The 25,237-nt window shown below is 36.2% G+C and overlaps 2 protein-coding genes and 1 non-coding gene across 18 annotated transcripts; 1 reads left to right on the top strand and 2 right to left on the bottom strand.

The window, feature by feature from the left end:
• Positions 1-1,967: 1,967 nt before the first annotated feature.
• On the bottom strand, positions 1,968-7,795 carry LOC132645199 (4-hydroxy-tetrahydrodipicolinate reductase 1, chloroplastic-like). 7 transcript variants are annotated; one of them, XM_060362037.1, is made up of 8 exons: positions 6,198-6,348; positions 6,040-6,108; positions 5,802-5,935; positions 5,636-5,710; positions 4,206-4,307; positions 2,800-2,909; positions 2,625-2,712; positions 1,968-2,430 (listed from the first exon to the last, which is right to left on the bottom strand). In XM_060362037.1, the coding sequence occupies exons 3-8, from the start codon at positions 5,892-5,894 to the stop codon at positions 2,362-2,364; spliced, it is 537 nt and encodes a 178-aa protein (XP_060218020.1). In that variant the 5' UTR covers positions 5,895-5,935; positions 6,040-6,108; positions 6,198-6,348; the 3' UTR covers positions 1,968-2,361. The 7 variants fall into 7 exon arrangements, 4 of the variants coding, with proteins under 4 accessions (XP_060218020.1, XP_060218021.1, XP_060218018.1 ...); XM_060362038.1 differs by having other exon boundaries at positions 6,040-6,103; XM_060362035.1 differs by lacking the exon at positions 6,040-6,108.
• A 720-nt stretch (positions 7,796-8,515) lies between these two features.
• LOC132600965 (small nucleolar RNA R71) lies at positions 8,516-8,622 on the top strand. The gene has a single exon (XR_009567419.1). It is a non-coding gene; the product is annotated as a small nucleolar RNA R71 (small nucleolar RNA).
• A 7,839-nt stretch (positions 8,623-16,461) lies between these two features.
• Positions 16,462-24,517, bottom strand: LOC132645197 (4-hydroxy-tetrahydrodipicolinate reductase 1, chloroplastic-like). Of its 10 annotated transcripts, none has more exons than XM_060362031.1 (10): positions 24,237-24,517; positions 23,680-23,917; positions 20,694-22,257; positions 20,536-20,604; positions 20,298-20,431; positions 20,132-20,206; positions 18,700-18,801; positions 17,294-17,403; positions 17,119-17,206; positions 16,462-16,924 (listed from the first exon to the last, which is right to left on the bottom strand). In XM_060362031.1, the coding sequence occupies exons 5-10, from the start codon at positions 20,388-20,390 to the stop codon at positions 16,856-16,858; spliced, it is 537 nt and encodes a 178-aa protein (XP_060218014.1). In that variant the 5' UTR covers positions 20,391-20,431; positions 20,536-20,604; positions 20,694-22,257; positions 23,680-23,917; positions 24,237-24,517; the 3' UTR covers positions 16,462-16,855. The 10 variants fall into 10 exon arrangements, 5 of the variants coding, with proteins under 5 accessions (XP_060218014.1, XP_060218015.1, XP_060218012.1 ...); XM_060362032.1 differs by having other exon boundaries at positions 20,536-20,599; XM_060362029.1 differs by lacking the exon at positions 20,536-20,604.
• Between the last annotated feature and the right edge of the window lie 720 nt (positions 24,518-25,237).

The raw sequence follows: 25,237 nt of genomic DNA, 5'->3' as shown, positions 1-25,237 counted from the left end.
TGGCTACCTGAACTTTCATCTTGTTAGTGAGGATTCGAATACTCACGTTGTAATCTCCTTCTCCATTTCCTCATTCCCCTACCCCTATATAATAAAAATAAAAAAAAGTGTTCATAAAGAAGGGGAAAAAGACTAGTCAATGGCAATTAAAGAAATGCTTTTCCCCAGGAACGCCTTTGATTTTTGCAGAAAAGAAGGGCTTTAGGTACTAGAGTTTTACTCTCTTAAACCTTACTAAATAAATCCTCGAAATACTAAAAGTATACCACCTCTGCTTCATATTATTTATTCACTTTTCTCTTTACACGTTTTTTAAAAATTCATAAATAAAAGTGTATTTTTACTGCATTACTCTTATCTCTTTCCAATTATATTCTTATCAATATTGGTTACTTTAATAACAATTAATTTTTAAGGGCAAAGTAGAAAAAATTTAATTAATTCTATCTTAATTTTGTAAATGAACAAGTAATTTGGGACGGATATTTATAGTAATGTAGACAACTAAAATGAGACTAAGGGAGTATTTATTAATCATTAAAAACTACATTTAATCACATAAAATTTGAAACTTATTAATTAAGATATTTTTATCACAGCCTCATTTATTGTAATTAGGATATTCCAACGTTCATTAGCAAGTGCGCTAACCACAATGTTTCAAACATTTGAATCTTTAGCAGTATGAACTAGTGCAAGGAGTATCATGCCAATGCTCGTGTATGTTTGACACTTGACTAAAAGAACTAATGGTGTATGTCAGAAATATATTCATTTGGGGACGTCACGTCCACAACACTTCATACCCATAACCTCCAACATTTTATTTTGGGAAAAGGATCAAAAATGCCCTTCAACTTAAAGTAGGCTTAGTCCAAGTGTCAAAATGAAAGTACCCGATAAGTTTAGGATGTCATCTATGAATTTCATTAATACCAAAGAATGTCACAAATATAAGTATCTAACAATTGAGAATTTTTATGAAAAATATAAGGGAAAAGGGTCAAAAATGTCTCTCTACTTTGTTTTAAGGGCTAAAAACTACATCCTCTTATTTCTCGCAATTCCCTCAAACGTAATTCTACTTGTCATCAGTTAATTCGCTCAATAAGCGTTTGCCTGTCTTTTCACTACTTACTAACCAGCCTCCCCAAATCCATTTCAAGCTTATCATTCTCCAAACCCACATCCCATACGTAATCAGATAACTTTCTAGAGGGTTGTTTATTACTTCTATCATTAAAAATCTAAGCGCATCAATTCTTTTTCTTGATAACCGAATGTGAAAAGATGGAGCGGAATTAAGTTGGGGGAATGTGGCCAGGGATCGTAGGTTGTTTAATTAAGTTGGATCGGGTTTAAATGATGAAGCGGGTTTAAAAAATGTAATCCGGTTATTTTGTGGGATTTGAGGATTTCCGTCAAGACAGGAGTATATTTGAAAACTTTAATGACGGGAGAGTTATTTTTATCCAAATTTGTAACAAAGGATATTTTTAGCCCTTAAAAATAAAGTAGAGAGGCATTTTTTACCCTTTTCCCTTTTATTTTTAATATTAAAAATTCTCAATTGTTAGATATTCATGTTTGTGACATTCTTTGGTATTGACAAAACTCATAAATGACACCCTGAACTCATCGGGTACTTTCATTTTGACACTTGGACTAGGCCTACTTCTAATTGAACTCTTATGCCATCCAAAAATTTGTACTAATTAAACACTTTTCGCTGGCATGGCACAGCGGCTGTCCTACATGGTTTCTAAGCATGAGTTTTTTTTTGTTCAGATTTTTTTTTTAATATAGATAGAGTGAGAAATAAAGGAAAAACTTTGATTATTACACACACGAGCTTGGTTGGAAATTTGTAATACTCTACAACATATATAACTTTGGTATACTATTCTACGCAAGATTACATCTAATCCAGGCATAATTACAATAACTGAACCGGGTCATCAAACCTATTGGATGTAAATCATGCACTAATAATAATCTTAACAGAAAAATAGCCGAAACTCAATACATAATATTGTACTTCTCAAAAACATTGGGAACCTCCTATTTATAACATTCTCTCTTCTGGTAGTACAAATGAAAAATGAAGAAAAAGCATACAACAAGCTCTTCAAGAGAAGCACATATAATGCTTGCATGGAGGCTGGAGCTAAACCTACTAGTCATAATAGAATCTTTATATTATTTTGATTTCTGCATCTTAAGAGTCATTCAACTAAAGATCCGAAAGCATCAAGAACCACTGGAAGGGCCAAAGCCAACAAAATTGAACCCACCATTCGTTTCTCTCCATTCCGAGGTCTAAATGCTATACACCCTACCCCAGCATATGTAACTCAGCTGTTATCGCAGGTTCCCCTCTCGCAGCACGTCGATCATGTCATATATCCGCTTCTCTTCTTTCAACTTCACCTATACTCAGAAACACCCATTGTTATACTTTGGTGAATGCAGAATAAAAAGCTAGAAAGCATTGTAATAATTGGAGAGACTTGAATTATATATGAAACTTCTATTTCTAACTGAATTTGTTCCTTGAAAGGAATGGTGATACCGCAGAAAAGAAAAGCTTTAATAACAATTTAGACATATTAAGTTTGGATTACCTTCTTAGCAAGGAAAAGTATAGCATCAACTGTGCCCTCTGCATAGATAGATCTACCACAAACATTGTGTTGAAATTCAAAAGAAACCCTGAAAAAGAGAAACCAAGTTAAAGTTTGTCCAATTTATAGACATTGGCAACAAAAATGAGAAAAATCAAAGGACAGGCGGTATTACGTTCCGTCTGGTGAGGTCAGATGGTACATGTGGAAAGCATGGCCGAACAAGTGTTCTTCGGGGACACCAACCATCTCAATTTGTTGTACGGGATCTCGTATTAGTTGTACCTGAGGGAATATTTCATGAGGATAACTGTTAATATATACTCTTCCTTTTAAGACACAATATAGAAGAAATCAATGTCAAGGCTTGACAGCAAATTGAATTTCTCTATATGCTCCAACTACAGTTGAATTTTAATCTTTATATTATTCAATTCATTCTCTTTTCCTCCCAAAAAATCGAAGAAGGTTGAAAATATATTAAACCTTTTATCTTTAGTTTCATTCTCTTTCCCTTTCAAACGTGAAACATAGTTTGAAAATATTCAGTAACTTGGCAGTCTGTACCACCACTTAAAGCGGGAAAAACCATCTCAGGCAAGGCTAATAGAACATTTATGCCGTACATGAAATATACTCTAGACTTTTCACTGGTATTGAAATTGTGCAACGAATTTAAAGAGAATGTGGTGAGTTCTGCTAGATGAATGTCTAGGAAAGAAGCGAAACACAAATCTGCAAGTTATGGAGGAATGTGTCCCAAGAAACGAGTCGCAGCAGGGGTCAACAAACCCCAAAGCAAAATTGCACTATGGGAAGATATAGGAACCAGATGGAAGACGATATGATATAGGAGAAAGTAACATCACAATAAAGTGCCTGGGGCGATGATAGCTTTGGAAGAAAAAATAGTGGTGTACTCTCTATTCTATATCTGACAGATCTCGCCACCATTTCAGAAATTTGATTCAGTATACAGCAAAGTTTTAAAGCGAAAAACACCATTTTGAAGCAACACACAGGAGCGGAGGGAGGTGATACATTAATATTGTACTAGTCTGGTGGTTTTATCATCAAATCCTCTCATGAAGCCCATTGTAGCTACCTAAAACATGGTTAAAGTTAAAACACAAATAATTAATTTGTGGCAGTTATTTCCACTCAACTTGGCTCCAGCCTAGACCTGAAACTCCATCAATGACCATGAATTCAGATGCTTCACTTTAGAGCTGTGAGGCATAAGAACTAACACAGAGCAATATAGTCGAGCTTTTTCTCTACCCTATCAGATTCTTTCCCAGTCAACTCATTTATGCAGGACACTGAAGTTGGGGGTATTAGAAAATAGTCAAATTGTGCAATGATGAACTCATGTTTGTAAAAGCATGGAAGACCATGATCAAATAAGTAGAGTAGGATTATTTCATAAGAGAGTTTACTATTTAGTGAAAAGGATAAAGTCCAGACGATCTAAAATAGTAAAATGGAAATGGAAATGGAAATTTGGGACAGGAGGATATGGAAGAACATGATAGGTCAGTGTTTTGCCGTTATTTTGAATAAATAAAGCAGTTGACGCACCTCATCCAAATCAAAAGAAACACCTACTTTCTGAAAGCAAGAGATAACAGCCTTCGCAGTTCCAGAAGTGTCCAATTTACTTGCTTGGTGAGACTCCATCACCTTATAATTTTAATAAAGAGGGTCAAAATGCAGACTTCAATCACAGGATACTATAAATCAAACTGAATGTTCTGTTAACACATTGAGATGAATAAGATTGCAAGAGGATCAGTAAATACGGAAATAAGAAAGGGTAAGCAAAGAAGAAAACAAGATGCACTATGAATGCACAGATAAATAGACATGGAAATAAGCATGTACTTTCCATATGTGGTTAGATATGCAGATTTGCCTCAATTAGATATAATATCATTGTTAAACAGAACAATAAGAAAGTGTCAGAACTCCAATAATTCATTGCAGGCCAGTTCCTTCATATTTCAGTAATATAAGCATGAGGTTTGTACACTGTATGTCAAACATAAAAGAACCAATCCAAGAAAGTCACAGTCGTTAAATTGCTCTGTCTAATTCAGTAACATGCAAATAGTGACCTAGAAAACAGGCATGATGCTTGGTGGGTACTAAATGATCTAGTAGGCGTTTGGACAATACTTGGATGAAGTAGGAAAAAAAAAAGAATTTGAAGATGAAGTTGAGAAAGACTATTTTGATGTTCAGACATAAATCATTTCAGACCCCTTATTGCTTCTGCCTATTTCTCTCCGTTCATGAATTGTAAATGGCAAACCAAAACCCTGGTTGTGAAAGGAACAAACATTTTAATCGCCCAGCAGTCAAGATGAAAAAACGACATCCAGCGGCCTAGTAACCCAATCACACACAAAGCAACAACTGGTGGTTCCATTTGTCCCTTTAGATATCCAGCCACTGTGGACACGAAAGTCCAAATACAGCAATTCATGTATACCCGACACTACTGCTGCTTGTTCTCATATATATCTTAAGTCTAAATTCATCCATAGAACATGTAATATGAAGATGGATAATAGTGGAAGATGTAAAATTGGATACCAGTTATTTACTGCTTAATCACTAGTCCAATTCTGCTGTCTTCCGTAAAACTGATTTTGTAGAGCACTTCAAATCAACGAGTTCCAGTTCTTAATGGTACAGTGATCTTCAGAAAGTAATTCCCAATAGCTTTAACATTTTTTATAGCAAAATTAAATTCAAAAGCAATTTGGATCTCAATATGCAAATCTCCGGATGAAAAGAATTCATGTTAACCTCATATGCATGTCAAGGAAAAGAGAAACTGACATACCAATGCAAGTAATGCAACTAAGCACCTTTTATGGCAAAAGAATGAAAGCATAGACAAAATATAGCAGCATTTCAAATCATTATGAAACTAAGTTATTATGGTCTCGATAAGAAACATTGGCTGAATATGCAAGAGGTTGGAAATCAATGGTCAGACAAACCTGTAAACTGTACCCAGAGAAAGCTCCGGGGAATTGTTCGGCCATGATTTCCATGGCTGCGAGAAAAGCTACCACCTAAAACAGAGGCAATCATACAGGTATACCTCGTGTTAAACTACAGTCTGGCATACTATTAAAAGGAAATAGAAAAGCAAAATGTCTAAACCTGCTTTCCCATTTGTGGGGAGATCACAGCATCAACTTTTGAGTCTGCCACTGTTTTGTACAGCTTTTCCCTATCTCCACCAGTTGTTCCCATCACAAAAGGCACTCCCACTTTGCTGTATAATTCAGCATTATCTGCAGGTTCACAGTAGCAACAAAGAACATTACAATGCCTATGTCAAAGGAATCTCCAGCAAAGAATGCAATAGATATCATTTTGGTGCTTTTGTATTTTATACCTCGTTCCGCACCCTCTTCTGCCCTCCACTAAAGAAATGTGTAATAGATATCACAGGAACCTACCTATGCTGGTAAATTTTATTTATAAGAACCTCAGCATCAAGAATGATTGTGTAAATTTTATTTATAAGAACCTCAGCATCAAGAATGATTGTACCTATACAAAAGAGCTGGGCTCGTCCCGCTGAGTATGTACTATGTAGACAATCTTTAAGGTTGAGCATTTTATCAAAAATCATTAGAAAACTTCTTCGTAGTCCATCCCAAAGCTCTTAAATGCTTTCTCAATACTGCGATGAGTCTTTGGATTTAGCCCTCATTCAGAAGTGATGACACAATGATTGGGAGGGTGGCATTCGTTTCAAGAAACACATATTTAAGATGAGATGGAAGTTGCTTGAGATCCAACTTCGGTGGCTCAATAATCGATGGTTTTGCTGGAGGAGTTGTTCGTGTCTCTAAATCAAGAGATAGTTTCTTGGGCTCATAAGAGTAAGACCCCAGACCGATGAGTGCATTTTCTGTCTCAGTATATCCCTCCATTTGTTCAGCATCAAAATTTACCAAGATGGCCGATAGTGCTTCACTCAAACATTCTTCCTCCATTTTGAATTCCACAGCTTCATCCACCTCATCAACAGAATTGATGACTGAAATACTTTGATAAGGACTAGGTAATTTCATAACTCTGCTTGCGTGGAAAGTCACCTCCTCATCGTTCACCCGGAACTTTATTTCGTGCTTCTCGGAATCCATAAGAGCCCTCCCTGTGGCAAGGAAAGGTCTTCCCATAATAATAGGAATTTCTTGATCAATAGCACAATCAAGAATCACGAAATCTGCCGGCAGTAGAAATTTCCCGATTTGAACCAGCACATCATCAACTACCTCCACTGACCTTTTTATCGATCTGTCAGCTATCTGCAACCTCATGGTAGTTGGCCTCGGCATCGCTAACCCTGATCTCTTAAAAATTTCCAAGGGCATAAGATTTATGTTAGCCCCGTTATCACATAAAGCCCTGGCAAAATTTTGCTGCCCTATGGTGCATGGAATTGTGAATGCTCCAGGATCTTCCCTCTTTTGCACTGTGGTCTTGGAAAGAATGGCACTAACGCGGTGAGTGATGCCCACAATGTCATGTTTCAATGGTTTTTTCTTCTTTGTTAAAAGATCCTTCAAATACTTAGCAAAGCCAGGAATTTCTTGGACAGCGTCCATGAACGGAAAATTCATCGTCAACTGCTTGAGTTGATCATAAAATCGCAAGCACTTCTCATCTTCTATTTTTCTCACCAGTCTTTGAGGAAAAGGCAGTGAAGATTTGAACAATTGGCTCAAAGGGCGAAGAGCACCGGAAAGTTTTGCCTTCCCCTTTTCATGGTTTTCCACCGGTTCCTTTGGTTTATCAAGATTCAGCTCTTCTTCGGCTACAATAGGGACTTCCTCCCCTGCTTCTACCTCGACAATATCATCCAATACATTAGGCTGCGTTTCTTTTTCAACAATTGGTTCCTGATCAATCACTTTTTTATTAGCACCCTGAAGTATTTTTCCACTTCTGGTGCTAATGGCAAGTACATTCTCCACAGAGTTCACTCCACTACCTTTTGGATTAGGAACTGTATCACTCGGTAATTGTCCCCGTTGAGGAGTGTGCACTTCTCGGGAAAGGTCTCTGAATTGCGCTTCAAGCTTCTGAATGGAAGCTGAATGCGATAGTTGGACCTGGGACATTCCCTTGATTGTGCTCTCTATTCTGTCTTGATTCATCAGCATTTTCTGCATCATACTCTTCAGTTCCGCATAATCATTAGACGTGTTGCTAGTAGAGTTAGTAGCTGAATTATCTCTCCATGGTTGGGAATTGGATGCTTGCCCCCTAGGTGGAATGTAGGGGTTAGAGCTCTTGTTGCCATAATTATAGTTATTGTAATTCCCTTGATTGGGATTACCCTGATCAGTTCTTCCATAATTATTCCCTTGTAAATTTTGTTAAGGCCTTTGCCATGGGTGATTACCGGGACCTTGATAGTTTTGCCGTTGATAACCCCTTGTGAGTTATTAACATAATTCACATCCTCATATTGTGGCTGCCCCTCTAGATAAGTTTTGTCAGAAACTTGATACATACCGGGAGCATGAGGTGGCATCTCATCGACAACATTTACACATTTGGCTTCTTTCTCCATAAGCCTTTTGGATAATAAATCCACGATGGTTTGCAATTGAGCGAATGCATGATCTCGCTCATGATTTTCTTTGGCCACCGCGGCCACAGAGGGACTACCATATGATAGGACTTCGCTATCACTTGAATGCCAGGCTTGATTGTGGGTAGTAAGCATGTCGAGCAACCTGGTGATGTTGACAAAGGATTTGTCCATGAAGCATCCCCCAGCTGCAGTGTTGACAACTATTTGATTCATTGTATCTAGCCCCTTCTAGAACTTCTCTGTGAGGATTGCATCTGGAAATCCATGAGTCGGAGATTGAGCTAGATAATATTTGAACCTCTCCCATGCTGCATATAGTTGTTCCCCTGGAAGTTGTTTAAACCCAAAAATCTTGTCCCGAAGCTCAGCCTTTTTGCTAGGTGGGAACCATTTTTTTAGAAAGATATTGGCCAACTCGTTCCAGGTGTGAATAGTATTGCTCGGGAGCTTTTCATACCATTCCCTCGCTTGGCCAGCCAAGGAATATTTGAAACCCGCAGCCGCAGTGCATCAGCAGGAACAACACCTTGGGATTGTTGAGAGCATACATGCAGGAAGTTCCGCAGGTGTCGGAGTGGACAATCCTCCGAAGAATTTCGGAAATAGCCTTCAAGTTTCAATAGCTGATAGATAGAACTATCAATTTTGAAATTTGCATTTCATGTTCGAGGCGGAACTACAGCTGAAGCATAATCAGCTTCGTCGATGAATTCCGCAAATACATTCTCATCCTCCTCTTCGTCTGGTGCAGGATGGTTCACTTGGATTCCCCCTTGGTTTCCTTGATTGCGATGGGGTCTTCCTGCCATGTTCACCTGGTTCACTAAAACAGCAAACGAGGTGTAATGGAATAGAAAAAGTTTTAAAGAATAGTACACAACAATTAGTAATTTCTGAACCGTATTTCCCGGCAACGGCGCCAAATTTTGATACGCTCAAATTACACCTATTAATGGCGTAAAGTGGACGCTGTCAAATATAGTAACCCAACAAGGTTGGGGTCGAATCCCACAGGGAATATGGAGAGAAAAGAGTACTAATCGTATGCTATACCAGTCTTTAAATGGTTTAATCCTATTCCGGATAGTTTGAATTGATTTTTGAATAATGTAATTGAATATTTTGACTTAAAATGTAATTAATGTGAGAGAGAGACTAAGATTGTGTTCCCCAATTTGATTAGATATTATGCTTCAGGTTTCAAAGTGATATACTTCTAATGGTTGTTCTATGAATATGCACATGGTCTCTTAAAGACTTCTTAATGTTTCCCAACAGTTAAGCAATATTTCCTCTTTATGATTCTTCCGAATATAAAAGAGTTACAATCGAAGAGCGACCAATAATACCAATTTAGACTTATTCTTATTCCTAAGTTAGTCTATTAAACGAGGGTTAACGCCTCGAGTCATTGTTATTCAATCTTACCAATATTGACTCTCTTTCCCAAGAAAAGTCAATACAATGGCTTCGGCTAATGCTTGCAATCATTACCCAACGTTACAACTCAAAGATAGAATAAATAACAACAACCATTATGCATATATCAATAATAGAAACCCATTCACATAATACCCATCATGGGATTCACAACCTTAGAATTGAAATTAGCTACTCATAATGTTTCTTGACAGAAAAAGCTTAAAGATTAACATAATACACTTACAATGCTAATACAAGATGGAATGAGAGTGAAGTTGTTGCCTTAAATGCTCCAACCACTTCAAGATTAAAGACCTAGGGTTTGTGCCTCTAAAATAAAATCTGAATAATGATTTAAAACCCTACATTAAGTATTTATAGAGCCAAAAATCGCGCCAAGTTCTTAGATAAAATTGCCCTTACGCCGCATCGTTACGGACCGTAACCTGTGTTACGGTCCGTTCTTCAATTCGTCATCTGTCAACTTTCACGTTACGACCACCATGCGACGGACCGTACCCTGTGTTACGGTCCGTCCTTCTGAAGCGTATTCGGTGACAATTACTTGGCAACTCTCTGGAAATTTAGCCGATGTTACGGACCGTAACACTCCATCGTAACATTGATGATTTCATTGAAACTCTCTCGAAATTTAGTCGATGTTACGGTGACATGTTACGAACCGTAACATGAGTTACGAACCGTAACACTACATTGTAACACTGATGATTTCAATGAAAACTCTCTGGAAATTTGGGCCCTGTTACGGTTCAATGGCACGAACCGTAACATGAGTTACGAAACACGTTACGGTCCGTAACATGAGTTACGGACCGTCGCTTAGCTCCATTTTGTCCGTTTTTCAACATTTCATCTCATTTCTGATCCTTAGTTAATCAACCCTATAAAATACAAAAATAACATAAGAAACAATGTAAAAACACTTAAAATCAAGCAACATTTCTAGTTACAAAGGCATAAAATGTGCTAAAATTCACGGCATATCACCCTGTCCCGTCATATGATTCGGTTGTGTTTGTTAGAGGCCTGTAGACATATATGTGGGTCATGGGTCGTTATTATTCAGTTATGTCTGTGATTTGCGTCTAAGCGGTCCTTTTTGCTATGACAGCCTTAACGACTTGTATGTATATATACTTATGTATATGCTTTGGACGATATGTTCTACGACAGCCTTGGCGGCTCCTGTAGGATGTGTTTGATATATGCGACCGCTTAAGATAACATCTTCCCTTAATATCTGTAATAATGAATATATGTTAGATATGGATAAGTCGTTGGTATGCTGATTTGGTAAGTAAGTGTGTATGGGTGTCCAGCTCGGGCACTAGTCACAGCCCACGGGGTTAGGTCGTGACATTAATGAAGAATCAATTCCTGTGATAATGATGCCATCTACATATACCAAAATACGAACACAACTTGTAGATATTTTCCGAAGAAACAAAGATGAGTCATATTTAATTTGTTCAAAAGAGAATTGAAGCGCAGTAGATTGAAATTTGTCAAACCAAGCTCAGGGAGCTTGTTTTAATCCATAAAAAATCGCTTCAACTTGCAAACATCTGATGTAGGTGATGAAAACAAATCTGGTGGAGGTTTCATATAAATATCTTCTTTCAGGTCACCATGGAGAAAAGCATTTTTGACATTCATTTGATGAAGAGGCCAGTTTGTGATGCAGCAATGGCAATATTAGTTCGCACCATAGTCATTTTTGCTACTGGTGCAAAAATCTCCTCATAATCCACACCATACTCCTGCAACCAAGCCAGCGTTGTACTAATCAACAGTTCTATCAGAATGAAGCTTAATTGAATAAAACCATTTACAACCAATTGGCCGGACATTTGAAGGACATAAAGCAATGTCCCATGTATTATTTTCTTTAAGAGCCAAAAGTTCTTCCTCCATTGCTTTCTGCCAACATTCATGCTTGGAAGGTATCTAGTTTTTCAAAATCATAGGTCTATTATTCACTGAGTAAGGGCCAGCACATAAAATTTCTTGCGAATCATCCATGTCTTGAAACTTCACTATGTAATACCCATTATCATGTAAAAACACCTCAGGATCAGCTACTTGAGACCAAGTTTGAGCTATAAATCTGATCATATAATTGTTGCCTGGTAAATCCCCAATAACATAGGCTATAACACACATTTCCACTTGTTGGTTTCTACATCTACCTCTTATTTCTCAAGTTGGACAACAACTTGGCCCTCAATCACATCAGGGGAAATATAAGATAGAGTTAAACCATTGTCAACAGATCTGTTACCTTTGAAAAGTCCAACTCAGTTTTGTTTTAGTGGGGGTTTGTCCTTCTGCTCGTCCGGATTCACAACTTCCTGTGTCGTTCGTATTTTTCCATTGGCTTCGGAGGCTTGCACGATTGGGATTTTGGTTCTGTCACCTGCAAATTGCAGCTAAGTTCTCCCAAGATTGACAGTTTTTGCAGCTTTGTTCGTCACTCTAGCAGCTCCACTGATATTAAAGCCAATGGTTGGATAGGTGTTGATTTCAATGTGATAATCCTATGAGTAGCTCCTTGTTACAATGTCTCGGCTATTATTATCGCGCTCACTGAGCTTCCCACCTTCACGATAGGAGTTTTTGGTTTATCTTTGCGTGGTCTTCCCCGTTTAGCCATGGCCGTCGTGGCCGACGTAGGTTATCGTAACCTGCGCTTCAGAGCGTAGAGAGAGAACACCGAAAATTAAAAAGTCGGTTCATATTACTCCAGATGAAAGAACTTATAGGATCATTATTTTTATGTATTAATGATGAATAATATTCTCAAAGTTAGTATTATATGCATTAATTAACCAGTTTACTTAACTAGTATAGTTTTTAAATATTGTGTCTAAGTTGTTTTTTCAATCTAAATATATTCATTATTTTTATATATTAATGATGAATAATATTCTAAAATTAGTATTATATGCACTAATTATGATGAATTGGATCCTAAATAAATTTAAATATTGAGTTTTTTTAAAAAAAAAAATTATAGTTTCCATGTCATTGCATAGGTATCAGAAATTATATTTCCCGCTAAAATGATCATGGAAGTTAACTAGGTAAATTTGAGTCACTTTTGGAAGACAAAACAAAGTTAAGTTACTATATATGATGGTCAATTACCCAAAGTTGAGTGACCATCCAAGCTTCTAACTCAAAGCTGAGTGACTTTTAAAAGACAAAACAAAGTTGAGTGACTATGGTGACCAATTACCCAAAGTTGAATGATCATCTAAGCTTTTAACTCAAAGTTGAATGACTTTTGAAAGACAAAACGAAGTTGATTAAATATGATGATTAATTACCCAAAGTTGAGTGACCATCCAAGCTTTTAACTCCATATTTGGAGATTCAGTGGAAATGTTTGATGTTTGATCGTGATGAAAATGCAACTGGGAAAGTTCAATGGAGGATAAGGTCCAAGCGAAGCCACAACCATACCAAACTAAGACAGATTGCCAAGTCATTTCGCTAAGAAAAATAGGCTCATCTTTTTCTTTGTCAACTAACATTGGCGGACTCTTATTGTGGCCACATTCATTGAGAATGGGAATTCACACAAATCAAAGTTTTTAATTTTGAGTGTGCACAAATAGATAGGAAGATTTACTGATCTTCGTGCAGTCATATTCATCTCAAAAAGCTCCTTCATATTAAACTAAACATATCAATGCTTTCCACATTTTCACCAGTAGAAAGCATGTAGGGCCTTCTGAGCATTAGCAGTGAACAAATTAAATTCAGTTTGTGAGTCAAAAAAATAATTTCCAAACGGGACCCAATAGATAGGAAAAATCACAAACAAACAACTCTTTACTGACTCCAGCTTTGTCCCCAACTTTAATCAAACTATGTTATCAACTTTGCGTATCTAGTGGGGGTTTCACATGAACCTATGCAACCAGTGCTTCTTTTCCTAAATCATCATGCATAGTAATTATATATTTTATAAACAGTACTTTAATATAGATGTGTGTATCTAAGCTTAAAGTATCATATAATGTGGTGCCGATTGGGTGCACTTCTCTGAGTAACGCTAGGAGTTCAATTTTATGTCTATTTTACTTTTTGTATTTTTCTAAAATTGGGTGCAACTCCTTAAGTTATTATTGCCTATTGGTGTCATTCTTTGTGTTTTAATTAAGTACTTTTTATTATTTTCTTTCTTTTTATGGTTTAAGCTTTCAAAATATTCAAGTCATGATAAAATTAAATGTGTATATTAATACTAGTTGTAGTAGATGACGTAGTATTTAATCAATGAGTTCAACGGATTCCAACATTTTCGACGCGGAGTAGCAACAGAAGTTCTCTCTGTCTCTGGATCAAAAATAGTGTTTACTTAGCTATTTGCACACCCCTTAAGAAAATATTAATTCCTAGATAAAAATAAGCAATTTGACTAAACTGTCCCAAATTAAATAAGTATTAAATTTTGATCACATAACACTTAATAGGGGTAAATCTAGAAAGATAAAGTTTATTCCTTTTTTATTTGATAAGTGAAAACTCTTTGTGAACTAAGAAAAAAAGCTAAATATACACTTCTTTTTTTATCCTGAGGGAATAGTATTTTAAGAAATATTATTGAATTTTGAACTTATCATTTCAAAAGTATAATGAGTTCAATGATAGAAACTTAAAAGTTGAACGGTCAAAGTTGAATCCACCATTTCATAATAGTAACCATCTTCTCAATATTTTAGATTTGTCTCTGATTTTGTTCGGTAAGTGTTCAAAAAAAGTAGAAATTTAATAATTTAGTTGGTTGACTACCTGAATTTTCTTTTTATTAGTGAGGATTTGAATCCCACATTGTAATCTCCTTCCCCATTCTCTCATTCCCCTGCCCTTTATATAATAAAAAAAAACCTTTTAAAAAAAAGTGTTCATAAAGAAGGGGAAAAAGACTAGTCAATGGCAATTAAAGAAATGCTTTTCTCGAGGAACGCCTTTGATTTTTGCAGAAAAGAAGGGCTTTAGGTACTAGAGTTTTACTCTCTTAAACCTTACTAATTAAATCCTCGAAATACTAAAAGTATAACTTTTATATTATTTGTTCACTTTTCTCTTTAAATGCTCTTTAAAAATTTATAAATAAAAGTGTATTTTTACTGCATTACTTTTATCTCTCTCCAATTATATTCTTATCAATATTGGTTACTTTAATAACAATTAATTTTTAAGAGCAAAGTAGAAAAAACTTAATTAATTCTATCTTGATTTTATAAATGAACAAGTAATTTGGGACGAATATTTATAGTAATGTGGACAACTAAAATGAGACTAAGGGAGTATTTATTAATCATTAAAAACTACATTTAATCACATAAAATTTGAAACTTATTAATTAAGATATTTTTATCACAGCCTCATTTATTGTAATTAGGATATTCCAACGTTCATTAGCGAGTGCGCTAACCACAATGTTTCAAACATTTGAATTTTTAGCAGTATGAACTAATGCAAGGAGTATCATGCCAATGCTCGTGTATGTTTGACACTTGACTAAAAGAACTAACGGTGTATGTCAGAAATATATTCATTTGGGGACGTCACGTCCACAACACTTCATACCCATAACCTCCAACATTTTATTTTGGGAAAAGGATCAAAAATGCCCTTCAACTTAAAGTAGGCTTAGTCCAAGTGTCAAAATGAAAGTACCCGATAAGTTTAGGATGTCATCTATGAGTTTCATTAATACCAAAGAATGTCACAAATATAAGTATCTAACAATTGAGAATTTTTATGAAAAATATAAGGGAAAAGGGTCAAAAATGTCTCTCTACTTTGTTTTAAGGGCTAAAAACTACATCCTCTTATTTCTCGCAATTCCCTCAAACGTAATTCTACTTGTCATCAGTTAATTCGCTCAATAAGCGTTTGCCTGTCTTTTCACTACTTACTAACCAGCCTCCCCAAATCCATTTCAAGCTTATCATTCTCCAAACCCACATCCCATACGTAATCAGATAACTTTCTAGAGGGTTGTTTATTACTTCTATCATTAAAAATCTAAGCGCATCAATTCTTTTTCTTGATAACCGAATGTGAAAAGATGGAGCGGAATTAAGTTGGGGGAATGTGGCCAGGGATCGTAGGTTGTTTAATTAAGTTGGATCGGGTTTAAATGATGAAGCGGGTTTAAAAAATGAAATCCGGTTATTTTGTGGGATTTGAGGATTTCCGTCAAGACAGGGGTATATTTGAAAACTTTAATGACGGGAGAGTTATTTTTATCCAAATTTGTAACAAAGGATATTTTTAGCCCTTAAAAATAAAGTAGAGAGGCATTTTTTACCCTTTTCCCTTTTATTTTTAATATTAAAAATTCTCAATTGTTAGATATTCATGTTTGTGACATTCTTTGGTATTGACAAAACTCATAAATGACACCCTGAACTCATCGGGTACTTTCATTTTGACACTTGGACTAGGCCTACTTCTAATTGAACTCTTATGCCATCCAAAAATTTGTACTAATTAAACACTTTTCGCTGGCATGGCACAGCGGCTGTCCTACATGGTTTCTAAGCATGAGTTTTTTTTTGTTCAGATTTTTTTTTTAATATAGATAGAGTGAGAAATAAAGGAAAAACTTTGATTATTACACACACGAGCTTGGTTGGAAATTTGTAATACTCTACAACATATATAACTTTGGTATACTATTCTACGCAAGATTACATCTAATCCAGGCATAATTACAATAACTGAACCGGGTCATCAAACCTATTGGATGTAAATCATGCACTAATAATAATCTTAACAGAAAAATAGCCGAAACTCAATACATAATATTGTACTTCTCAAAAACATTGGGAACCTCCTATTTATAACATTCTCTCTTCTGGTAGTACAAATGAAAAATGAAGAAAAAGCATACAACAAGCTCTTCAAGAGAAGCACATATAATGCTTGCATGGAGGCTGGAGCTAAACCTACTAGTCATAATAGAATCTTTATATTATTTTGATTTCTGCATCTTAAGAGTCATTCAACTAAAGATCCGAAAGCATCAAGAACCACTGGAAGGGCCAAAGCCAACAAAATTGAACCCACCATTCGTTTCTCTCCATTCCGAGGTCTAAATGCTATACACCCTACCCCAGCATATGTAACTCAGCTGTTATCGCAGGTTCCCCTCTCGCAGCACGTCGATCATGTCATATATCCGCTTCTCTTCTTTCAACTTCACCTATACTCAGAAACACCCATTGTTATACTTTGGTGAATGCAGAATAAAAAGCTAGAAAGCATTGTAATAATTGGAGAGACTTGAATTATATATGAAACTTCTATTTCTAACTGAATTTGTTCCTTGAAAGGAATGGTGATACCGCAGAAAAGAAAAGCTTTAATAACAATTTAGACATATTAAGTTTGGATTACCTTCTTAGCAAGGAAAAGTATAGCATCAACTGTGCCCTCTGCATAGATAGATCTACCACAAACATTGTGTTGAAATTCAAAAGAAACCCTGAAAAAGAGAAACCAAGTTAAAGTTTGTCCAATTTATAGACATTGGCAACAAAAATGAGAAAAATCAAAGGACAGGCGGTATTACGTTCCGTCTGGTGAGGTCAGATGGTACATGTGGAAAGCATGGCCGAACAAGTGTTCTTCGGGGACACCAACCATCTCAATTTGTTGTACGGGATCTCGTATTAGTTGTACCTGAGGGAATATTTCATGAGGATAACTGTTAATATATACTCTTCCTTTTAAGACACAATATAGAAGAAATCAATGTCAAGGCTTGACAGCAAATTGAATTTCTCTATATGCTCCAACTACAGTTGAATTTTAATCTTTATATTATTCAATTCATTCTCTTTTCCTCCCAAAAAATCGAAGAAGGTTGAAAATATATTAAACCTTTTATCTTTAGTTTCATTCTCTTTCCCTTTCAAACGTGAAACATAGTTTGAAAATATTCAGTAACTTGGCAGTCTGTACCACCACTTAAAGCGGGAAAAACCATCTCAGGCAAGGCTAATAGAACATTTATGCCGTACATGAAATATACTCTAGACTTTTCACTGGTATTGAAATTGTGCAACGAATTTAAAGAGAATGTGGTGAGTTCTGCTAGATGAATGTCTAGGAAAGAAGCGAAACACAAATCTGCAAGTTATGGAGGAATGTGTCCCAAGAAACGAGTCGCAGCAGGGGTCAACAAACCCCAAAGCAAAATTGCACTATGGGAAGATATAGGAACCAGATGGAAGACGATATGATATAGGAGAAAGTAACATCACAATAAAGTGCCTGGGGCGATGATAGCTTTGGAAGAAAAAATAGTGGTGTACTCTCTATTCTATATCTGACAGATCTCGCCACCATTTCAGAAATTTGATTCAGTATACAGCAAAGTTTTAAAGCGAAAAACACCATTTTGAAGCAACACACAGGAGCGGAGGGAGGTGATACATTAATATTGTACTAGTCTGGTGGTTTTATCATCAAATCCTCTCATGAAGCCCATTGTAGCTACCTAAAACATGGTTAAAGTTAAAACACAAATAATTAATTTGTGGCAGTTATTTCCACTCAACTTGGCTCCAGCCTAGACCTGAAACTCCATCAATGACCATGAATTCAGATGCTTCACTTTAGAGCTGTGAGGCATAAGAACTAACACAGAGCAATATAGTCGAGCTTTTTCTCTACCCTATCAGATTCTTTCCCAGTCAACTCATTTATGCAGGACACTGAAGTTGGGGGTATTAGAAAATAGTCAAATTGTGCAATGATGAACTCATGTTTGTAAAAGCATGGAAGACCATGATCAAATAAGTAGAGTAGGATTATTTCATAAGAGAGTTTACTATTTAGTGAAAAGGATAAAGTCCAGACGATCTAAAATAGTAAAATGGAAATGGAAATGGAAATTTGGGACAGGAGGATATGGAAGAACATGATAGGTCAGTGTTTTGCCGTTATTTTGAATAAATAAAGCAGTTGACGCACCTCATCCAAATCAAAAGAAACACCTACTTTCTGAAAGCAAGAGATAACAGCCTTCGCAGTTCCAGAAGTGTCCAATTTACTTGCTTGGTGAGACTCCATCACCTTATAATTTTAATAAAGAGGGTCAAAATGCAGACTTCAATCACAGGATACTATAAATCAAACTGAATGTTCTGTTAACACATTGAGATGAATAAGATTGCAAGAGGATCAGTAAATACGGAAATAAGAAAGGGTAAGCAAAGAAGAAAACAAGATGCACTATGAATGCACAGATAAATAGACATGGAAATAAGCATGTACTTTCCATATGTGGTTAGATATGCAGATTTGCCTCAATTAGATATAATATCATTGTTAAACAGAACAATAAGAAAGTGTCAGAACTCCAATAATTCATTGCAGGCCAGTTCCTTCATATTTCAGTAATATAAGCATGAGGTTTGTACACTGTATGTCAAACATAAAAGAACCAATCCAAGAAAGTCACAGTCGTTAAATTGCTCTGTCTAATTCAGTAACATGCAAATAGTGACCTAGAAAACAGGCATGATGCTTGGTGGGTACTAAATGATCTAGTAGGCGTTTGGACAATACTTGGATGAAGTAGGAAAAAAAAAAGAATTTGAAGATGAAGTTGAGAAAGACTATTTTGATGTTCAGACATAAATCATTTCAGACCCCTTATTGCTTCTGCCTATTTCTCTCCGTTCATGAATTGTAAATGGCAAACCAAAACCCTGGTTGTGAAAGGAACAAACATTTTAATCGCCCAGCAGTCAAGATGAAAAAACGACATCCAGCGGCCTAGTAACCCAATCACACACAAAGCAACAACTGGTGGTTCCATTTGTCCCTTTAGATATCCAGCCACTGTGGACACGAAAGTCCAAATACAGCAATTCATGTATACCCGACACTACTGCTGCTTGTTCTCATATATATATCTTAAGTCTAAATTCATCCATAGAACATGTAATATGAAGATGGATAATAGTGGAAGATGTAAAATTGGATACCAGTTATTTACTGCTTAATCACTAGTCCAATTCTGCTGTCTTCCGTAAAACTGATTTTGTAGAGCACTTCAAATCAACGAGTTCCAGTTCTTAATGGTACAGTGATCTTCAGAAAGTAATTCCCAATAGCTTTAACATTTTTTATAGCAAAATTAAATTCAAAAGCAATTTGGATCTCAATATGCAAATCTCCGGATGAAAAGAATTCATGTTAACCTCATATGCATGTCAAGGAAAAGAGAAACTGACATACCAATGCAAGTAATGCAACTAAGCACCTTTTATGGCAAAAGAATGAAAGCATAGACAAAATATAGCAGCATTTCAAATCATTATGAAACTAAGTTATTATGGTCTCGATAAGAAACATTGGCTGAATATGCAAGAGGTTGGAAATCAATGGTCAGACAAACCTGTAAACTGTACCCAGAGAAAGCTCCGGGGAATTGTTCGGCCATGATTTCCATGGCTGCGAGAAAAGCTACCACCTAAAACAGAGGCAATCATACAGGTATACCTCGTGTTAAACTACAGTCTGGCATACTATTAAAAGGAAATAGAAAAGCAAAATGTCTAAACCTGCTTTCCCATTTGTGGGGAGATCACAGCATCAACTTTTGAGTCTGCCACTGTTTTGTACAGCTTTTCCCTATCTCCACCAGTTGTTCCCATCACAAAAGGCACTCCCACTTTGCTGTATAATTCAGCATTATCTGCAGGTTCACAGTAGCAACAAAGAACATTACAATGCCTATGTCAAAGGAATCTCCAGCAAAGAATGCAATAGATATCATTTTGGTGCTTTTGTATTTTATACCTCGTTCCGCACCCTCTTCTGCCCTCCACTAAAGAAATGTGTAATAGATATCACAGGAACCTACCTATGCTGGTAAATTTTATTTATAAGAACCTCAGCATCAAGAATGATTGTGTAAATTTTATTTATAAGAACCTCAGCATCAAGAATGATTGTACCTATACAAAAGAGCTGGGCTCGTCCCGCTGAGTATGTACTATGTAGACAATCTTTAAGGTTGAGCATTTTATCAAAAATCATTAGAAAACTTCTTCGTAGTCCATCCCAAAGCTCTTAAATGCTTTCTCAATACTGCGATGAGTCTTTGGATTTAGCCCTCATTCAGAAGTGATGACACAATGATTGGGAGGGTGGCATTCGTTTCAAGAAACACATATTTAAGATGAGATGGAAGTTGCTTGAGATCCAACTTCGGTGGCTCAATAATCGATGGTTTTGCTGGAGGAGTTGTTCGTGTCTCTAAATCAAGAGATAGTTTCTTGGGCTCATAAGAGTAAGACCCCAGACCGATGAGTGCATTTTCTGTCTCAGTATATCCCTCCATTTGTTCAGCATCAAAATTTACCAAGATGGCCGATAGTGCTTCACTCAAACATTCTTCCTCCATTTTGAATTCCACAGCTTCATCCACCTCATCAACAGAATTGATGACTGAAATACTTTGATAAGGACTAGGTAATTTCATACCTCTGCTTGCGTGGAAAGTCACCTCCTCATCGTTCACCCGGAACTTTATTTCGTGCTTCTCGGAATCCATAAGAGCCCTCCCTGTGGCAAGGAAAGGTCTTCCCATAATAATAGGAATTTCTTGATCAATAGCACAATCAAGAATCACGAAATCTGCCGGCAGTAGAAATTTCCCGATTTGAACCAGCACATCATCAACTACCTCCACTGACCTTTTTATCGATCTGTCAGCTATCTGCAACCTCATGGTAGTTGGCCTCGGCATCGCTAACCCTGATCTCTTAAAAATTTCCAAGGGCATAAGATTTATGTTAGCCCCGTTATCACATAAAGCCCTGGCAAAATTTTGCTGCCCTATGGTGCATGGAATTGTGAATGCTCCAGGATCTTCCCTCTTTTGCACTGTGGTCTTGGAAAGAATGGCACTAACGCGGTGAGTGATGCCCACAATGTCATGTTTCAATGGTTTTTTCTTCTTTGTTAAAAGATCCTTCAAATACTTAGCAAAGCCAGGAATTTCTTGGACAGCGTCCATGAACGGAAAATTCATCGTCAACTGCTTGAGTTGATCATAAAATCGCAAGCACTTCTCATCTTCTATTTTTCTCACCAGTCTTTGAGGAAAAGGCAGTGAAGATTTGAACAATTGGCTCAAAGGGCGAAGAGCACCGGAAAGTTTTGCCTTCCCCTTTTCATGGTTTTCCACCGGTTCCTTTGGTTTATCAAGATTCAGCTCTTCTTCGGCTACAATAGGGACTTCCTCCCCTGCTTCTACCTCGACAATATCATCCAATACATTAGGCTGCGTTTCTTTTTCAACAATTGGTTCCTGATCAATCACTTTTTTATTAGCACCCTGAAGTATTTTTCCACTTCTGGTGCTAATGGCAAGTACATTCTCCACAGAGTTCACTCCACTACCTTTTGGATTAGGAACTGTATCACTCGGTAATTGTCCCCGTTGAGGAGTGTGCACTTCTCGGGAAAGGCAAAACTTTCCGGTGCTCTTCCCATTTTGCCAGTACAACCATTCACCTTTACATCATCAAACAAAACCAAAAACGAAAGACTTGAGCTTAACCAATCTGAATTAAAAAGAACTCACATATAACATTTCTAAGAATACAAATTCATGTTCATGCTATGGTGTGTTCGTTATAGAGGAAAAAGATTTTCTGGAAAAAAAAAAATTCAATTTTCTCGTGTTCAATTGGTCAAAATTTTTGGAAAACATCTTATCTAGGAAAATAAGTTCTTAACAATGAGTAAAATGACTTTTCTAAAAGAAGTAGGGAAAATAAGTTTCACAAATGACATTCTACAATGATTATCTCTTCCCTACCCCCGATCACACCTCATCTTCACCCCACCCCGACCCCCACCACCCATCCCCCACCTCCTAGGATATTTGTTTAGATTATATATAAATGCTTTTGAGATTTATTTTTTTTAAACATAGCGAACACAAGAAAATAAGTAAGAAACATTTTCCTTCACACTGAACACACGATAACCAAGTGCAATTGGTATAAGAACATTTAGAGCAAAATATTAAAAGAACAAGTAATAATAATGCGAGGCAGACTGAAGGGGAGGTACCATTATAGGAAGTGGTGATTTAACTAAAGTCTGAACATTTTGTCCAGAGGTAGAACACATTTTTACGAAAGATTTTCTATCTCTGACAAAATTATTACAACCATTTTTGTTGCTGGAATTGTAATGAATTGCTCCTCCATGGATATTTACAGGAAGTTTAATGACAGCCCACATTGTTTACAGAGATGAATTTGAAATTGGAATGAATGCCACCGTGGACGGATGATAGAAAGTGCCTGCTTAATATAGCTCAAACCGAGACTAGAAGCACACAGTTCAAAATCGGTGGATAATGGACCCAACCCTCTACCTTTCTCCACTTAAATACCATGCTTATGACTATGGCAAGGTTCAAAACTGTGATGTGTGTGCCTAACCAACACTCATGTGATGAACTCTTGCCACTAGACCAAAGCCCAAGGGGCAATGTTGCTAACCTATTGTCTATGATAACACGTGGATATGCTTCCATCAAGATAGTGATTCCACACCATTAATAACGAAACAACATTTATAAGTAATAAAGCCCCTCAAATTTCAGATAGAACTTAGTACAGCAGTAGAATATGTTCTTTCTTCAATAGGACCGTTAGATTGTTTGATCCTTATTTCCTTTTATTTTCATCATCAATGATAATGATTCAGCAGGTCTAGAGTAGTTCATAGAGAATAATTGACCTTAATTACAGATGAAGTATCATTGGCATCAAACACGGTATATCAAAACAATAAGAGCAATGCATATGTCACGTATCAGAACAGCCAAAAGATAGTGATATTGACAGAAGTTAACAGATTGAAACTGAATTGATGTATGCCATTGGCATAAAAATGTAAACTTTTGACTCTTTATATTACCATTCACAGCAGCAGGCACAGTGTACTCCACTACAATTAGATTCGGGTGTTCCTCAAAAACAGAGGACAGGATGTTTTCTCTATCTGATGGACCATGCACAGTTATCTCTTTTCCGCCCGCCTACACAGTTTTTCCTTCATCTTCTGGACCACTAAAACATACAGACACGGGTTGAAGTACCGCAGAAATTGATGCTTCAAGAACTGCCCTCCCCATTTTTCCAGTACACCCATTCACCTTTATATATCATCAAACAAAATATTGAGCTTTAACCAATCTGAATTAAACAGTACTCACATATAACATTGCTAAAGATACAAATTCATATCCAGATAATAGCTCAACTTTTGAAGAGACTACCCATTGCAATTGGTATAATAACCTTTGCAACAGTTTTAGCCGGTGTAATTAAAAGCTATAATGTCGTTACTACTTCAGCAAAATATTAAAACGAAGAACAACAACATATCCACTGTAATTCCACAAGTGAGGTCTGGAAAATATGAAAAGAACAAGTAATACATAATACTGCAGGGGAGTTTTCAAGGGAAGGTACCATTATAGGAAGTGGTGATTTAACTGAAGTCTGAACATTTTGTCCAGATGTACAACACATTTTTACTAAAGATTTTCTACCTCGGGCAAAACTATTACTACCATTTTTGCTGTTAGAATTGCTCCTCCATGAATGTTTACATGAATTTGAAATTGGAATGAATGCCACCGTGGACGGATGATAGAAAGCGCCTGCCGCCAACTTTATTTGGGTTTTCTTCTTTATTAGGTTTTGGTTATGGAGTACTACTACTTTTTATTATTGTTCAACTTTGGGTTTGAGAAGGGTAGCTCTTTTCTTCTTTTTTACTTCAATAAATTATTGTTTTATAGAATAATAAATAAATTGTACTAATAATTAAGTGATTTTATAGAAAAATTTAAGAAGTTTCCACAAGTCCATGAAAATTAAGTAATAAAAGAAAATCAATATAGTATAATAGAAATAAGTGAATTTTCCTATTTTACTGCAAACCTTACTAGACTATAAAAGATAGAACCAAATCTAGTATGACAATGCTGCATGGATAGGTTGATTTATTTGAATCTCTTCAAGTACATGGTGCAGCAAAAAACAAAAAAGAAAACCAAAAAAAAAAAGTAGCCTTTGACTTGTATTTTCATAGCATATATTTTGTTATTTTAATATGTGAAAACTTGCAAATTAGTATTTCTATGAAAGGGGAAAAAGAACCCTTCACCACTGAGCGAGCGAACCAACATGTATTGAGTGTTTTTCATGGTGTAAGTTTTCGTCATGATATATCAGAATTACTGTATGATTTATGAATGATAAACTAAAGAAACATTTTAGGTAATTTTCCTTCGTGAAATGCTAATGAAAATAGTTTTACTTGTACAATTACAAAAGGCATTGTTTGAATAAGAAATTCAGGTTTTAGTATCAATTTTTTATTTATGTTTCCTCTTATCCTACTTCAATTTGAGTGGAATTTTTGCCATAAATATAATTTGTTTCTTACTTGTTGAAGTTCGGAAAGT

This window comes from Lycium barbarum, chromosome 6 (genome assembly GCF_019175385.1).
Source record: "Lycium barbarum isolate Lr01 chromosome 6, ASM1917538v2, whole genome shotgun sequence".
Taxonomy (NCBI): domain Eukaryota; kingdom Viridiplantae; phylum Streptophyta; class Magnoliopsida; order Solanales; family Solanaceae; genus Lycium; species Lycium barbarum.
Note: the sequence above shows the minus strand (reverse complement) of the source record. Positions and strands in the feature narration are given on the sequence as shown.